Here is an 18,035-nt window from a genome sequence, read left to right as displayed (position 1 = left end):
GTATCGTCGGAAAGAAAGACCTCCGTATTCTAACCATTTATCACAATCAAACATCAATCCAGGAATCATTTCCTGTGTTCGATTTGATTGGGGCTTTGTCTTTTATACAATCAGACATTTTGGATATAACTTGATTTGATGCACCAATGAAATCAACCTTAAACAAGAAGAAAGACCATTACTATTCGGTTCCTTCATTAAAGTACTTGAGTACCTTTATGTTCTTTTGGTCATGTCTTGCTCATGCAGAATTAGCAACAAAGGTGTTTCTCTTTTTCTTTTTCTATAAAGGTTGCAAATGCAGGGATTGGGGAGAAGGGAAAGATTCGTTATTACAACCAAGCTCGCTAGCCTTACCTGTAAAGCAATTTGAAGACAGATTACATAGACACTTGTTTTATCTACAACCGATCTCTTTGAACAGCACATCAGCTAATCATTGAGCCAACAATACCCTTCACTTTGGGTGTTGATTCCAATATTTATAAATCTGCACTTGAATCTTTTACAACAGGTGAAAATAGTGAGGAGCCTGTGTCAATTTATATATTATCCATCTATCATTTCCCTTTTTCTTGAAGAAATTTAAAAAACAACTATAATAGCTCAAATTGAAGTGATGAATAAGTCTAATCTAATCTAAAAATTAGGCCCAGATTGCAAGGGAAGACATCAAACCAGCTCCGAGGAAAAGCATCAAGTAAGATAATAGTTGAAGTCTGAAATTGCAACTCATCGTCTTACTCAGAAAATCAGCAGCAATTAGATCTACTAAAGCCATATAAACTAGAATTCCAGCGGACAAAGAGTCCAAGATGCCTTCCGTAAGCAAACCTGCCGGGCTGTAAGGGTTGTAGGACGAAGCAATGGCAGTTCCAATGACAATTCCAACCGGGGTTGTTATGGCAAAAAAACATGCCATGATTGCTGCAGACAGAGTCTTGAATTGAGCTTGGGAGATGCACCCTCCAAGTGCAAATCCTTCAAAGAATTGATGAAATGATAATGCTGCAATTAGAGGCCTTACTGTGCATGGACTCTGGGATACCCCTAGTGATAGCCCGATGATAACTGAGTGTGATACAATCCCAAGCTCCAATATCTGCAATAATCCAAAAACAAATTTCACTTCATTAAAACATCTCTTAAAAAGAGTGTGCTGCAACAATTTAACCAAGGCATAAACAAATTACCTGGGAAACCACAACGTGCCTCCGTCCATTATCACCATCCTCAACTCCAAAGTCATGCCCATGTCCATGACTATGCCCCTGTTGATGACCCTCTTCATGTCCACGACTCCTCAGCAACCAATCACAGCCATCTTGCCCATGGGGATGACTATGCCTATGGTGTGCAGCATGTGCATGCATCCCAACAATGTGCATGCCTCCACCTTCTTCTGCCCCAAAAACCTTCGCATGCAAGTCCCTTCCTTCCAGTACCGGTACAGTCCCGAACTCTGAATCCGACTCTACTGACTCGACTCGGCCTGACTCTCCTGTATTTCCCCTACCCAAACCTTGTTTCCTCTCATAATACTGAGTCCCCACAAAATCCACAAGCAAAGTAAGCAAAGAAGCAATCATAGCAAAGAAGCCTGAAAATGGGAACTTTGACCAAGGGTGTTCGGGCAAGCAAGGATTCGTGAGAGCTTCGTTACCATCGGCAAGCATGTGGACGAAGCCAGTGGCTAGAATTACGCCGGCCGCAAAGGCCTTGGTGGCAACAAAAAGGCTTCCATCTGTGCGGAGGAACATACGGTGTTTGCCAATGAGTGGAATAGCAATGCCGGCTACCCCAGCGACGAGGATTGAGGCTATAGCTATGGGTTTTAACTTCAAAGCAGCTGACTCGTCACGACAAATCTCTTGCTCCGACGACTGGCAGCTTACGTTGCTCATTGAATCTGTTATTGTCTGCGAAAGGGACTCTGTTTTTCCTTTTCCAATTAAATAGTATTCATATACGTACATACTTAAAAGAAATTAATTGAATAAATGTGTCTTCATCCCCTTTGAATAGTATTAGTATCTTTTTCATTTCAACATTTGAATTTTTTTAATCAATCAACATTAAAATTGATTTAGTTACCATCCAATTCTTGAATATTGATGAAAGTAGACACCTTCCTAGTCCAATTAGGTAGAATTACGAAATCCAAATATAAAAATAAAAAAAATCAAAGATATCGCCTTTTTTTTTTAATTTCATTAGCAAAAGCTTCCCAATTCCCAGCAGTCAAAAATCCCAGAAAAGGGTATTCAAAATTACCTGAGAAAAACCTAGCCTTTGATCCGAAGGAATCAGTGCAGCAGAGCGGCCAGATATCCTGAAAAAAACAAAACAAAAATTGAAAACCCGATAAGATCAGGAATAAAAAGAAAAACAAAGAGAGAATTAAAAAAAAAAAAACAAGTTAACCTCAATGAAGAACATGGGAAGAGCAAATCTTGATAATAATAATAATAAAGGGTGTTTCGCTCAATAAAAATGCACGCAAACGCAATTGCAAGTGAGGAATCAAAGTAAAGAAAACGAATGAAGATCGTTTGGATTGTAAATGTATACAAATAAAGACTGTGAAAAGTCTCTCGGGCAATCAAACGAAAAAATATGGAAGTATATATATGATGTGGAGCAACATAGGCATGCATGAGAATCTGAAAACATAGTAGGGAAGAAAGAGAAATGACAGGGGGATTAAAGGAGAGAGTGTCGACATCGTTTGACGAAAACTTAAGGGTCATAAAAACAGATGGCCTGCAGGGTTACCAGTTACCACCTTATGATAACATGTCACTTCCACTATGTCGACATTTATGTTTACGTTCTTCCATTTTATCAGTTTTTTTTAATTGTATGACAAACTTTGATCCTTTCCTGTTTTAAGTTTCATTTTCATAAAGGGCGGCCCAACCGTTCCGAATAAGGAAAAAATAACCCACTAAATGGTATGATTGTTAATACATTGGGTTATTCTTCAAATTTAATATTTTTTATTTAAATGTGTAAAAGTTGGTTCAATTTTTTTCAAAAAAAAGTTTTAACTCTTTACTTCTTTTTTTTTATACTCAATTTAGTAATTGAACTGTCAAAACTCAAACTATATAAAAAGGCTCTCAAACTTTTCTAGTTAATGTTAACGACTCACAATTTTTCTAGTATGATAATTTTATAATTTTTTTACAAATTTTATATTTCTTTACATTTTTTATAATTTTCTTTCGACTTTATAAAATTTTATAATTTATTTCTATATTTCTATATATTTTGTAATTTTTTACGATTTTTATAAAAGATTTTCTAATTTTTAATAAAATTTAAATATTTTTATATTATTTTATTAAAATTTAATAATTTTTATAACTTTTATTAATTTTATTTTTATCATTTTTTGAGACATGTCGTGCCATGATTATGTCACATGGTGGCTTTAATTTAAAAAAAATTAGGGCCAGTTAACTTTAACTGTCAACTATTAAAGTTAATGGCCAAAAAGTCTTTTTGATGCATTTTGGTAGTTCAATTATTCAATTGAGTAAAAAATATAGAGGCTTAATTGCTTTTTTTTGACAAAGTTCGAAGGTCTTTCTAATGCATTTTGAATGTTTAATTGAATGCAAAAAAAAGGTTTAATTGCCTTTTTTTTTTTTAATTTTGAAGGCTTTTACACCTTTAAACCTATATGTTTGTAATATTTTTATTTAATATACAAAATTGGTAAACAAAATTATAATACCATATAACTCTAGTATTTAATATAATAATATAATAATTTTTAAATAATTTATATATTTAAAAACTTATTAATCTCAAATGTTTGAAATACACAACAATAAATGATAATAAAATATAAATATATTTAAAATAATTTAAATATTAAAATTTTGACACAATAACTAGAATAAATCATAGCCTCTCTCTAACTCATAAATAAGAAGATAATGTACTTTAACATATTTGAATTTAACATTGACAACAATACCCATATTAATTAAACTAAAACTCAATCAACGTTTAAATATTAAATATTAAATCAATTAAAACCAACTATTATCAATTATTAATTTGATTGACTAAATGTGACATAAAAAGAATCCCATCTTTATTTCCTTTAGAAATACAATTACAAATGAATTGAAGGTTCAAATTTCGTGTTAAAAAAAAAAAAAAGTATTGTATTGACATCACTTAGTAATAGATGTGGTCATGATTGATTTTGTTTGGAAAAAAAGTGATGATAATGGGAATAGAGAATTTCGTGTCACATGCATGTATAAGATGAGAAGCCTGTTTAGATGACAAACATACTTATGTTTTTTCACATGCAAACCGGTTGTTGATTCGGACAAATTTATCGAGTCGTCATGCTCATGCCCATTACCTTGTTTTACTAATTACTCACATGCCCATGCTTCATATGCATGTGCCTAAAAGGCACATTATTAGCATGACTAACTTCTACTTCCAAATATAACTTATTTGAATTTTGACATTCTGCTTTTTATTAAATTTTCTACATGTTCATAAATTAATTATAAATCATAATTTTGCACTTATTATTTCAGTCACAACTCATAATCTAATGTTTTGATTTATCAAATTCAAAAAAAAAAACATAAAATTAAAATATTACTTGAATTCGAAATTATTTTTTATCATTTAATTTAGAAGTTTTGATTTTCAATAAATTTGAAATTCTAATTAAAATTGAAGTCAAATTAAATTAGATTTCTAAACTAAATAAAATCACCTAATAATTTTTTCTTTAGTCATAAATTTTAATTGAAAATATTATTTAACATAAATTAAAAGCTAAAATTATAACTTAGGAATGTATAATCATAAATAATACACAGACGTAATAAAAACTCATATACAAAAAATTTAAACTAAAACTAAATATATGTACACTTACCGAATATATACTTTCAAAATCTGGAAAACCAACAATATTAATGCCTCAAATTTAGAAAGAGGAGAAAGAAAAGTCAAGCACAAAAGATGAGTTGGATTTTCTTATTGCCTATTGGCTCCTTCCCCGCATAAACAAATAATTATCAGTATGATAAAATCTCATTTGTGTCCAACTCAAAGTTTACTCCATTCATTCAAGTCAATAAAAACATGACCCACACCAAAGCATATTTAACTATTTCAAGTAGCAAGTATGAACTAATCATAATTAAATTTATATAAATATACCCCTAATTTTTGTTCTTTTAATAATTATTTTTATGTTTTTAGATCCGTTCAAAAATTACTTAATCAAGAAGATTAATTTTGATTTGTTTGTCTCCAAAAGTAAAATTTGCCCTTTAAGATTAATTTTAAATATAATATTATTACTTAAATAATAATATAGGCAGAGTCTAAAGTTGTCCATCAGTATGGACAGATGGTCCACTTGAAAATAAGAAAGTTTGGAAAAAAATATATAGGGCCAGAAAATGAAATTGGGCAAAAAAAATAAGATCCACTTAGAAAATGGATCGGGCCTCGGGTGAGGTTCTCTGGCCTAACTGAATTTGCATTGTTTTGCTATTGTTTTCTCACTTTTTATGATTATTTTGTTACTATTTCACTATTATGTTACTATTATTTTGTTGGTAATGGTTGAATATTGTATAACATTTATTCTATTGTTAATTTTGCTACTATTTTAAAAGTATTTGTTTGTTAAGTTACACTTATCTTAATATTATTTAAGTATACTTATTTTTAAATTTTTTAAATTTTAATATTTTTCAAAATATTTAGTTTATTATATATTTTTCAATTTTTATATAAAATAAAATTTTAAAATTAATATATTGGACCGAGTACAGATTTTAGCATTTTTTTATTCAGGTTAAACTTGAAAAAAAATTAAGCATATTTTCAAGCTGAATCGAACCCAAACTTATCAATTAAACCTAAAATTTTATTAAAATTTAGTCCAAACCAAACCAAACATGACTCATAGGAGTGAAACTAAAATTAAAGAATGGAAATATTATTATATTTGATAAAGGATCCAATGTGTTGACAGATGTAATCCAATATCTTTCCTCAAGGAAAGTACAAATTTCATCATTTCATCAATGCAATCATCCTAATTTTCATAATCAAAACCTAATTGATTTATAAATTTTCATATCATAACCATAATTGCGTCAGCCCAATCCTTTCTTAAATTTTATAAAATCAATTAGGGAATTATTGACGACCCTCCAATTAATGGAGCAATTACTCGAATTTTAAATTAATTAACAACTAATTAATTTTTTAACTTTTTATTTTCAACAAACTCGTCATTGTCGGTGGCTTTTGGAGGACATTCTCCCAATTTATTTATTTCATTTTTTAAAAAAAATTACTTTACCAAAAAACTTTTTACAGGGTTTAAAAATTATTTACTGTTCATCTTTTCACAGTTAATCCAAAAAGTTCATTTTGTCAACATTTGATTCTTGCCTTAACAGACGCAATTAACAAGACGAAATCAAAGGAATCAAATCCAGATTTAAGTGGTCCAAGCAATATTCCTTAATTAATCATTTCTTCCATAATAATAATTTCATTACTAAAATTTATCTGGACATAGCTACTGTAAATTAGTTAACAAACATAATCAACGTGTAAGATGTCTGGATCTAATAATTTTATATTGGAATTAAATTATATATTTATATAAATTTAAATATATTGGTATTCGTATGGTTATATGTTTGGGTTGTAAATCTAAATCTGCTGAAGTGGAAACATCCACTTTGGGTGGAGAGTATCTTTCTTTTCTCTTCGATTCTTCTCCTCAAATTCACTTTCTCTCCTCTTTTTACAAATCTAATCTTTCCTTGTCTCTCTTCCAAAGGCTTTCCATACTGCGTTCTTCATAATGTCGGAGAAAGTCTTCCCTTCCGCCAAGCCAGCCACTACGGCGTTTCCGCCTGCTGTCAACGGCGGAGCTCCAGTGAATACGAATGGTACAACAGCCAACGGTGGCACGACAAAATCCCACCTTTATAATCCAACTTCTCGTCCGCCTTACCGTCCACAACCCTATCACCGTCGCCACCGTCCCCGGCGGAACTATTGTTGCTGCTGCTGTTTCTGGACTATCCTTATAATTCTCATCCTTGCTCTTTTGGTAGCCATAGCTGGTTCCGTGTTTTACGTCCTTTACCGCCCTAATCGACCTTCGTATACCCTTGCTTCCCTCCGTATCCACCGCTTGAACTTAACAACCACCTCCGATTCCTCTTCCTCTCATCTGTCATCCCTTTTCAACTTAACTATTTCCTCCAAAAATCCCAACTCCCACCTTTCCTTCTCTTACGACCCTTTCGTCGTTTCATGCGTGTCGAGCAACAGTGATGTTTTTATAGGCAACGGGACATTACCCGCTTTCGTGAGTAACAGCAAAAACGAGACAACTTTCAAAGGGGTGGTGGTAACAACATCAATTGATCTAGATGCAGAGACGGTCAACAATTTGAGACCGGATCTGAAGAAGAAGAATGGGATCTTGTTGAAAGTTCAGATGGATACTAAAGTGACAGTGAAAATGGGTGGATTGAAGAGCAAGAAAGTTGGGATCAGGGTTTCGTGTGATGGGGTTAAAGGGGTCCTTCCAAAAGGTAAGTCGCCATCGCTGGCTAATGTTTCTGGAGCCAAGTGTAAGGTTGATCTCCGAATCAAGATCTGGAGATGGACTTTTTAAGAACTCATTCACAAAGTCTCAAATCCCAATTATTTTTATTTACATGTATTTTTTTTTTCATTTTTTACTTTTTTTCAATGCTTTTGATTTTTTTTAAATAACTTCTATTTTTGGGTTTGTAAAAGGAAATTATGAGACAAATCAAAGAATCAATGGAGGGTCATTAGATTTAGGAAAGAGAGATGAAGATGGTGAAACTAGTTTTGTTTAAAGATTTTTATATAGCTTTGCTGCTCTGGTGTTTTTTCAATTTTATTTATTTCATGAATGCATTATAATACCTTGAAAGAATTACTATCAATAATTATGGAAATTTAATTTCATTTCCACCATTACTGTTATCTTACTTTAGCAACTGACAAGCTCTATTGTCGAGAACTTTGTTTAAAGAAATTGTATAATATAGTAATAGTTTTTAGCTCTTTGAGGATATAGAAAGACAATGAAAGTGTGAAGCGGCATCGAGGAGGGTAACGGATGATAAAGGATTCAACTTTTGCTTTGGCTATTATATTTTCAAGTAAAAAAGAATGCTTTGATATTTGATTGGTGAATCAGTGTATCAAATTTGATGATTATCTTTTTAATGATAGAATAATCCAGCTCAAATGTCTTAAAAAGGTTGCTGAAATCAATGGATTCTTATTTTGTTTTCCGTGAAATCTGAATTCAAAATGCAGATAAAGTTTTTCAAACAACATGGGCTTCCATAAACGTTTTGTCGGTGCGATTTAACCATGATTTTCAACGTCGGGAATTCCGTATACTGTAACCACTGTTTTACTCTCAACGGAATATTGTCCAATAAAATGAATAACATAACCCATCATTAATTCTAATTTCATCCTTGTAAGATTCAATTTCACTATAAATCACTTTAAGTATTTTCTTTCTATGATATTGGAAATTTATCAGATGTTTGCAGACTTTTTCATTACAAGTTTGGTGCTCAATTCCCACCCAACTTGACCACCAAAGTATGGATTGGGACCATTTGGATTTTTTTCTAAAAAATATTAAATGCAGAATTATGTAGAAATTAAATTCGAGATTAATGTTTATTTTGGATTCAAGGTCATTGGCATGTTAGCAAAAATATATTTCAGATCTATAAATTTTACTATTGGAGATGGAAAACAAATACATCTTACGTGATAGTATAGGATATGTCAGCTTGGGTTAGATTTCTTTTTCTTGTAATCTAGGCCTTATTTCTAGACCTTGCATTTAGAGTGGGCTAAATATTTGCTTTGAAAAATGTCAGCTTGGGCTGTTGAACTTCTCTCATATCTGTCCTGTATTATTAACCAATAAACATTACTCACTGGTTCCTTCCCTTGTGGCTTATTACATGTGGAGGAGCCAGCCAGGCTCGCAGCTCAAGAGAAAAATGCCCTTGTTCTAGGCTGCCAAGGCTGGTTTCAAGGTCCAATTGTTCATAACGGAGCTGTCCGTTTATTGGTGGAACATACAAAGCACAACTTGCCATTATTCCTGCTTGTAAAAAAGCAAAACAAACAGCATTCTGAAGAGATAAAATGTAGCAAGAAAACCAATCAAAGAAAAGCCGTGAAAAGCAACACATCTTCAAATTCCACATTGACTTGAAAAAAGCCAGAAAATGTTACATCCATACCAAATTCTCAAAACATTCATAAAGAGAGGACCATAGCCTCAAAACAATATTACTATCCAAACAAAACCACTAAATTAAATGCAATATTTTACATCCAACTAATGCCCTCACTGCACCTGTGAGCACTAATGGAGGAAAATTTTTATATCAGTCTACTGGAATCAGTACACAACTTTTAAGACCTACAGTCATAACAACATAAGCTGATTCATTCACATGAAGTTCCATCTCAACCATGAGTGTTTACTGCTTCCCACACTAAGTTCTTTGGAACTGGGTTGCTGAGAATCCTTGCCTGCAAGGCGGCTGATCGAAGAGTCTCGATCGTCATTACATTAGCCTTCCAAAACGAAGCGGTATCGTACTGTAAGTTGTGTTTCTTGCACAGCTCCTGAACGAATGGGGAAACTTTCCTGAGATGGCACCTTGGCAACCTTGGAAACAAATGGTGCTCAATCTGGAACTGTAAACCACCATGGAACCAATCCATCCATGATGAACATACTATATCAAGTGTCCCATCAGTTTGCTTCTCAAACCAATTGTTTCCACTAGGTGGTCCAACATAAACACTTGAAGAGAAATGGTTCAAACAGAACTGAACATGTTGGATACCAGTTACAGCAAAACTGGCAACCACAAACATTAATCTCTCACCCCAATTAGGCAAACAAGAAACTAGTAGGGGAAACCAAGTCCAATAAACAAGAATCCCCAAAATCTCTTGACCCCTATTTGGTACCTTCCTCTTAGAAAACAAGAAAAGGAATGACTGTGCAAATAGATTGATCCTAGCAAAACACATTACAGGATAAAATGTCCAGTGCTGGTAACTAACCAAGAACCTAGCAATGGAATCAAAATTCATCTTCCTTTCGTAGAAATAAGATGTGAGTGAATTAAAAAGCTTTGAAGATACCGCGAATATTGGCATGTGTTGAAGGTCTGGATCGAATTCGAGACTGTTACAAGCAATGTGGTGAGCATTGTGGTTCCATTTCCACCAACCAATACTGATCCCTGCAAGGCAATTCCCAGTAAGGATCTGAGCAACCCTGTTGAATTTTCTGCTTGACATAACTTGGTAATGCCCGGAATCATGTCCAATCCACCCACTCTGTATCCATGAGAATCCCAGTAAAGCACCCGAAAGGAGATGCACCAAAGCGCTGTTAGAGCATAAAACACCGTAAACACTGATAGAAAACAGCAATGCTATGATGCAAAGCAAAATGCCTGTCCCGTGTTCCTTCTTTTCAAAAAGACCCATTTTTGAAAACTCAGCAGCAAGTTTTCTGAAATCTTTGGATACCTCGGAGACAGAGTAATCTTTGAGATAATACCCGGTAAAGAACTTGTCAAGATATTGCCAAGCTAAGCCAGGATGATAGGCTACAAAGGCATCGGTGGCATCTTGGCCAGCCAGATTCAGCAAAGGAAGTGCTCCTCCAGGGTGTTCTCGACTCCATTCAGTGACATCGTAGATCTTTCCCTGTATAGAGATCCATAGATCTCCTGGTTTTTGGTGGTTTTCAAGCTCTGTTTGAGAAATATACCTCTTGGACTCTGCCATTGGAGAAAGAAACGAGGAACCAAAGGGGATCTGACTTTTTAGTGTTCTTTTTTCTTCCTTCCTATGATATTAAAGGAGGAGTGATTGTGAAATGATTATGGCATGATAAAGAAAAAAAAGAAAGGCTTTTTCTGGGTGTTTTCTTTCACTAAAAAAAAGTACTTTTATTATTATTATCTGGTTTGCCTTTGCCTTTACGGGTGTGAATGATGGAGAAGCAAATGGAGGAGGCGCTTATATATAAATGAAGAACATAAAGAAGCAAAAATGAAGAAGCGCCAGAGTACTTTAAAAAATAAAAAGCTGAGAAGAGAGATCCAAACAAACTAAAATATCTTTGGGTTCACACTTCACACTAACACTCTCAAAATAAGGATGAAATTAGAAGACTTTTAATTTAAAGGAAAAAATTGAAAACTCAATTAATGGAATCGGGAAAAAAAACACATGCAATGCAACTGTAAAGATTTGCAAAGGGTAAATGTATTTGTTAAGTTGTTCCATTATAAAATTTTAATTATTTATTAATAATTAAACATAATTAAATTGTAACCAAATTAATATTTATTATTTAAAAATGACATCTTCATTTTCATTTCAAGTCTAAACAAAAGATTCTATCTATAAAATTATAAAAATTAAAAATTAATCTTGTTAAACATTAAACGTCAACTCTGTTGAAATTTAGTCTAATTTTATTGTTTTGGATAGTATAAAGAGTAAATTGGTTCATCTAATAATAGGACTACTTTGATATAATCCTTAAAATAAAGGACTTATTAGGCACTTTCGCCTCTTGCAAGGTAGCTAAGTTAAGATTGTTTTCTTGTATTCCATGTTAGCTAGCAAAGGACACGAATAAATATTTGTTTACACAGTAATACCAAAAAGAGATACTGAAAAATTAGTTGTAAATTGTAATTAATACCCTGGCAAGTGATTTTTTTATTTCTTAAAAGACAAAACATGAAAAGAGAATATCCTTAAACCTTCAAAAATGGCATATCCAATCCAAAGCTCACTGTTACTTAAAAAGTGGGCTTTGATTCATAAGCCCAAAGGTGGTTCAACGGGGCTTCGTTTAAGTTATTTTGGATCCCAAATGCGCACACACACACAAAAAAAAAAAAAGAAAAAAAAGAAGAAGCAAAAACAGTAGTCTCAGTGTAGATAAGAATATGCTATATACCTTTTTCGTTTGATTCGTCTTGGAATATAAAGAACCAAAGTCCCCTCTTTTGTCGCTTAAACCCGAAACAGAAGCCCCCTCTTCTCATCGGATGTCCGGTTTCCAGTTTATAACAGCCTCTTCTTCTTAACTTCATTCCTAAGCTTTGCTTTTTCTCAAGGTAATAACTGTTCTGTTCATCCATGTCTTTGATTGGTTCTTTTATATGTTTATTATTCATTCTTGGATGCTTTGAAATGTGTGATTATTCTTAAATGGGAAAGCTAACTACTTTTAAACTGTTTGGTCTTTAAGATTAATGATTTTTTTCAAGTGAGTTTACTTGAATGGTCCAGTTATGTAGGTTAAATGCTTGATTTTTTTGTCCCTTTGTAGGAAATAGTGTTGAACCCATATTTCAGTATGAGCTTATATAGCTATGGTGGTTACTAGAAGTTTCGGTTGTAACTCTTTAACTTTTTTATTAGACAATTGATTTCTTTTTCCCCCAAAAAAGCTGAAAAAGTGGAACTTGTTCTAGAAAAGTAAAAGAGAGAGTTGTATAGGATTGAAGAAGACTGATTGCCGTTTTTGCCTGTAGGTAATATATTTCTCCTGGTTTTAAAACTAATTTTGGACCTTATTGGTATTTGGCAGGTGCATTTTTGCATATTGTTGGTTAAATCTAAGAGTAAAAGAATGGCACATTTGATGTCAACTTCATGCTCAATAAAGATCTCCTCTAGCTACAGACCTTGTGGTCAACCTCTAAATCAGGATCGAACCGTACTTCCTAACTCTTTTACCATTAAGACTTCCAAGTCACCCTTCAAAAGGCTCGTTTCGAAAGGGCACAGGGCAGGAAGGAGTTGTCTGGTTCTTGCAACTGCTGCCCCTGTGAGCAAAGAAGTTTCAGCAAATCCCTGGTCTGGTTCTGATCGGTCCCCAAATGATTCTTCAAAGCCTCAGCGGGTCATGGTTATTGGCGGGGATGGCTATTGTGGTTGGGCTACAGCCCTTCACCTGTCCAATAAAGGTTACAAGGTTGCTATTGTGGATAGCCTTGTTCGACGACTCTTTGACCACCAGCTTGGTCTTGACTCCTTAACACCCATTTCCTCCATTCATAACCGACTCCGTTGTTGGAAAGCTATAACTGGGAAGACAATTGAACTTTACATTGGTGATATTTGTGACTTTGAGTTCTTATCTGAAACCTTCAACTCGTTTGAACCTGATGCTGTTGTCCATTTTGGAGAGCAGCGGTCTGCTCCATATTCAATGATTGATCGATCACGAGCTGTGTTTACTCAGAAAAATAATGTGATTGGAACGCTTAATGTTCTTTTTGCAATAAAGGAATTCAGAGAAGAGTGCCATCTTGTAAAGCTTGGAACAATGGGAGAGTATGGAACTCCCAACATAGATATCGAAGAGGGTTATATAACTATTAGTCACAATGGAAGGACTGATACTTTACCTTATCCAAAGCAAGCTAGCTCCTTTTATCACCTCAGTAAGGTTCATGATTCAAATAATATAGCCTTCACTTGCAAGGCCTGGGGGATCAGAGCCACTGATCTGAATCAAGGAGTGGTTTATGGGGTTAAGACCGATGAGACTTCAATGCATGAACAGCTGTGTAACAGGTTAGATTATGATGGAGTATTTGGAACAGCATTGAATCGGTTTTGTGTTCAGGCTGCTGTCGGTCATCCTCTAACAGTTTATGGGAAAGGAGGCCAGGTGAGTGTCCTCTTTCAAATCTCTACTAAAGCATCAATGCCTTGCACTTTTTGTTTATTATTTCATTTTGATAAGTAACTTAAGCAATGCCTTTATGCTGTGATGCTGGTTTGGGAGGATTACAGTCCACAGTTAAATGAAATGGGTTCCATCAACCTAATGTTTACTTACTTGGTTAATCTTGTATCTTTATATAATGCTTCATACATTTGGCACATACAAATGCTGCATTTATCAGATAGCTCAGGCCCTTTCATTCTAACATGTAGATGTTTTACCACACACATTAGACATATGCTTATTTAGTTGTGGTTTTTTCCCTGCTTTGATATAAAACTTCCTCTCCCTCTTGTTTTATTTATAAATTCAGACTAGGGGTTACCTTGACATCAGAGATACAGTTCAATGCGTGGAACTTGCCATTGCAAATCCAGCAAAACCTGGTGAATTTCGGGTGTTCAATCAATTCACCGAGCAGTTTTCCGTCAATGAACTGGCTGCCCTTGTAACAAAAGCAGGACAGAAGCTTGGACTTGACGTGCAAACCATATCTGTGCCCAACCCAAGAGTTGAGGCAGAGGAACATTATTACAATGCAAAGCATACTAAACTCATTGAGCTGGGACTAAAACCACATCTCCTCTCAGATTCTCTTCTCGACTCATTGCTCAACTTTGCTATCGAGTTCAAGGATCGCGTTGACACAAAACAGATTATGCCCAGCGTTTCATGGAAAAAAATTGGGGTGAAGCCACAGACTGTACCAGCTAATTAGGTGGTTGGCAATGAGAGGAACTTCTTGTTTATCCTGTTGTATCTTTCTGCGCTTCGTAGATGTTGCTGCAGTCCTCTCTACTCTTCATGTTAAGCATGGTCTGTAATGTGCCATCAAAATCAAAACTCGGTTATGAATCGATTGAACGTGAGAGAGTGATATTACTTGAGCTCCTGAGTCGTGACTTTTTGGTCCAGGAACTACTTGTGAGCTTGTTTTGTATTTATTTGCTTATAATGTACGAAACATATAAGCATTTGCTATAAGCCGGTGTTCAGTAGTAATAATTTGAAGCGACCGAATTTCTGCAACGGTAATGTCTTGCTCCTTGTTTGTTATTGGGTAATACATGAACTGAGGCCATCAGCAATGGCTGCGTTTATTATGTTCTGTTCTTCTTGATATCATTGTGTATTTTGGAATGGAGTTCAGTTTTTCAAGTACAACGATAGATAACTAGGGAAATAAAAGGGGCTTCAAATAATTAAGATTCAAACTTTAGATTTGCTGTATACTTACATGAACAATTTGAGTTCTATTTTGGATTTAATAGTGTGTACTTTTTAATACCTTTGTATACAAGTTACCACAATCTTCAGATTCGAGCTTTGATGAAATTAACTGCTCTCTCGCATGATTGCAGACGTTCAGCGGAGTTTCTGTCTTCACGAACTGCCTTTACAAAATCGAGCACAACTGTAGCTAACTCATCCTGGTGTGCAGTATACTCATGATCAGCTCCTTCAATTATGTGCAGCTTGTGATTTCGTATAAACCTGGCAAATTCCAGGGCATCTTTGGCTGGTACAATTTTATCCATGGACCCATGAATGGTTAATACCCTGAATATAATGGCAAACAAGTAAGAAATCTATGCCACTAATAACATATATAGTGAAAATGCATATTAATAATTCCAAATGCAAACTGCTGAATCTGATATAGAGGATGGGGATCAACTTTAAGTAAATCCAGGACATTGCAACCGATCCGGTTGTATCATGAACATCAGAAAAGAAATCAATGCTAGCATTTTTCCTAACCTGCAATTTTGATCAATCGATAGACATGCTGCACGAATGTCGGTGGTTAATCGGTCCATCAAACTTTCTTGAGTTACACGATATTCAAACTGTCCTGTAAATGAATGAATGAATGCTTGGTTTCGGGTAAAACTTAACTAGCTTATCACAAAAATTGTCCGATGGAGGGTGACAAATGAACCTCACATAAAAATATTGGGAAAAAATGAAGCATAATACAGTAGCTACCTTCTCTATTCTTAACATCAATAAACCCATTCTGCTTGATTCTTTGTAAAAAATCTTTACCCAATCGACCTTCCATGCCTTTCTCCAAATGGAACCGGCCGGAAATATTGATGACGGTGGGTACATCATTGTACTTTGAAGAATAGAGAAGCACCACATTCCCCCCTGCAGGAACCCTATTCAGCATTAAAGAAACTTCAAAAAGAAATGATAAATGAATCAAAACACCAGATTCTCTCAAAGAACATGAGAGAAAATATGAGAAAGCATGAAACTCTATCATCAGCAGATTGCATTTACTTTTTCAGCAATAAACCCTTCTCTTATGGTTGAGGGGCGAACTTTTAAATTCCTAGAATCAAAGTTCTTCATAGCACTGAGTTCAAAAACTTGACTGAAAATTTTCATGCGCACATAAAAAAGAATGGAACTCAACAATTCTCTCCCTTGCTCATTTCATATAAAGTTTGATTACACTGATTCATGTCACAATTATATATATGAAACAAACCTTTACTGTGGCCAACAATTGCAGTTATTAGACGTTGGTTCTTGCGAAAATGTCGGACGACAGCTCGTAAATCTTCGGCTTCTCTGCGGTAGTTACCATACATAAAGGAACCTTCACTTTCCCTGGAAGCCAACAGCACAAATAACCTTAATAACCATTGTTTGTATCAACAACTTGCAACTTCGGGAATTTCAAAACATTCTATTTTACACCAAGATTTGTTTCCCAATTAACACTGTTCCAGTTATCTTCTTACCCGTTCCCAGCAAAGTCAAAGCGGAAAGCACTGATTCCCTCTCTTCCCAAAGTAGTGGCAAGAGTCACCATGGGTATTCGTTCCTGAAAATGAATAAAAACCCAGGATTATTTTGTGAAATGATCTTCAGTTTAGGTTACAATTACATTGATTTGATTTTAATAAATGTTAAAATTAATGTAAGAATTAGACACCTTTTTGGATTGAAAACCGTGGCAAATGATGACAAGATCCTTAGAACCAGTTTCGAGTAAAATTCCAACAAGGTTCTCCCCATGACTGTTTCGGATTACAATTCTCCGCTCTTCTACTGTTGAAGAAATGGAATGATACGTTGTGTTATCAATGGTTAAACAAATAAACCCTCAAAAAAATCAAGTAAAAAATAAAAAAAGAAAATCATCATTCGTGTTCCTTAATTATTTTAGTTTCTCCTAAAAAAGAGAAGAAGAACAACAAAAAAAAAAAAAAAAAGCTCATAAACTGAACAACTTACCTGAAGTCATGAAGGTGCGTGTTGAGAACGCACTGATTGAAGGTAAATCTGAGACTGAGACTGAGACTGAGACTCAAGGAGGGGTAGGAAGTAGCTTGTAATCGAGGTTAGTTAAAGACAATATTGGGCCCAAACCCAATCTTGCTCCATTTCGACCGTTCTGTGCCAAAGAATTTACGTACCGTACTTAAGTAATGGTTTTTACTGAATTTAATGCACTACTCTAGTATTATTATTGTTATCTTTTTACTGAAAATTATTAGACTTTTTACTAAAATATTATGAAAGTACAATTATTTACAAAAATAAGCATGGTGTCAAATTATTTATTAGAATATAGTTTAATTAGTACTTTTAAAAAAATTATAACATGTTTTAATGGCAGATATTTTACGTGTTGTTACATTAATGTTTAATTTGTCATTTTGAGATCTCAAATCAGCATCAATAAAATAAATTCCCAAATTGCTGTAATTTGATTTTAATATTTTAATATTATTTTATTAAATAATTTCAAATACATTTAAGTAAATAATTTATTTTTTATAATATTTAAGTAAAAAAGCCTTATTCTTACTACACCAGCAAACACAATACCCTATTTATTTGGTTTCTTTCTATTTGCACCATTTCTTTTTCTCTCATTTTTTGGCTTTTATATTAGGGTTGGGCTTTGATTGTACCAACCCTTAAAAGCTTGAGCAAAATTCGAAAAAGTCTTTTTTTTTTTTTTTCAAATGAAAGTGAATCCCAAATGGCTACAAAACTTGTGTATATATTATATAGGGCTATATATATATATTCTGCAGTAAGCATTTCAAATATATGCATATAATTATCACGAGAAAACCCTAACTATATCGTTGGCAAAAGAAAAGTGCACATAAAAAATATATAT

The 18,035-nt window shown here is 34.0% G+C and overlaps 5 protein-coding genes across 7 annotated transcripts; 2 read left to right on the top strand and 3 right to left on the bottom strand.

The window, feature by feature from the left end:
- Positions 1–251: 251 nt before the first annotated feature.
- Positions 252–2,830, bottom strand: LOC108470255 (zinc transporter 4, chloroplastic). 2 transcript variants are annotated; one of them, XM_017771548.2, is made up of 4 exons: positions 2,425–2,830; positions 2,275–2,332; positions 1,194–1,933; positions 252–1,102 (listed from the first exon to the last, which is right to left on the bottom strand). In XM_017771548.2, the coding sequence occupies exons 1-4, from the start codon at positions 2,437–2,439 to the stop codon at positions 647–649; spliced, it is 1,269 nt and encodes a 422-aa protein (XP_017627037.1). In that variant the 5' UTR covers positions 2,440–2,830; the 3' UTR covers positions 252–646. The 2 variants fall into 2 exon arrangements, with proteins under 2 accessions (XP_017627037.1, XP_052885040.1); XM_053029080.1 differs by having other exon boundaries at positions 2,786–2,824.
- A 3,850-nt stretch (positions 2,831–6,680) lies between these two features.
- LOC108467020 (NDR1/HIN1-like protein 13) lies at positions 6,681–8,009 on the top strand. Its single transcript, XM_017767471.2, has one exon. It carries the CDS (start codon positions 6,881–6,883, stop codon positions 7,703–7,705), a length of 825 nt encoding a protein of 274 aa, XP_017622960.1. The 5' UTR covers positions 6,681–6,880; the 3' UTR covers positions 7,706–8,009.
- Positions 8,010–9,275: 1,266 nt separating this feature from the next.
- On the bottom strand, positions 9,276–11,305 carry LOC108459943 (acyl-lipid (9-3)-desaturase-like). The gene has a single exon (XM_017759344.2). The coding sequence runs from the start codon at positions 10,912–10,914 to the stop codon at positions 9,571–9,573; it is 1,344 nt and encodes a 447-aa protein (XP_017614833.1). The 5' UTR covers positions 10,915–11,305; the 3' UTR covers positions 9,276–9,570.
- A 723-nt stretch (positions 11,306–12,028) lies between these two features.
- Positions 12,029–14,914, top strand: LOC108451604 (UDP-sulfoquinovose synthase, chloroplastic). Its single transcript, XM_017749279.2, has 3 exons — positions 12,029–12,263; positions 12,740–13,828; positions 14,199–14,914. The coding sequence occupies exons 2-3, from the start codon at positions 12,782–12,784 to the stop codon at positions 14,601–14,603; spliced, it is 1,452 nt and encodes a 483-aa protein (XP_017604768.1). The 5' UTR covers positions 12,029–12,263; positions 12,740–12,781; the 3' UTR covers positions 14,604–14,914.
- Positions 14,915–15,056: 142 nt separating this feature from the next.
- On the bottom strand, positions 15,057–17,287 carry LOC108451614 (uncharacterized). Of its 2 annotated transcripts, none has more exons than XM_017749287.2 (7): positions 17,138–17,287; positions 16,836–16,951; positions 16,642–16,724; positions 16,386–16,507; positions 15,875–16,050; positions 15,647–15,735; positions 15,057–15,445 (listed from the first exon to the last, which is right to left on the bottom strand). In XM_017749287.2, the coding sequence occupies exons 1-7, from the start codon at positions 17,145–17,147 to the stop codon at positions 15,199–15,201; spliced, it is 843 nt and encodes a 280-aa protein (XP_017604776.1). In that variant the 5' UTR covers positions 17,148–17,287; the 3' UTR covers positions 15,057–15,198. The 2 variants fall into 2 exon arrangements, with proteins under 2 accessions (XP_017604776.1, XP_017604780.1); XM_017749291.2 differs by having other exon boundaries at positions 15,647–15,740; positions 15,875–16,039.
- Between the last annotated feature and the right edge of the window lie 748 nt (positions 17,288–18,035).

This window comes from Gossypium arboreum, chromosome 5, assembly GCF_025698485.1.
Source record: "Gossypium arboreum isolate Shixiya-1 chromosome 5, ASM2569848v2, whole genome shotgun sequence".
Taxonomy (NCBI): Eukaryota; Viridiplantae; Streptophyta; class Magnoliopsida; order Malvales; family Malvaceae; genus Gossypium; species Gossypium arboreum.
Note: the sequence above shows the minus strand (reverse complement) of the source record. Positions and strands in the feature narration are given on the sequence as shown.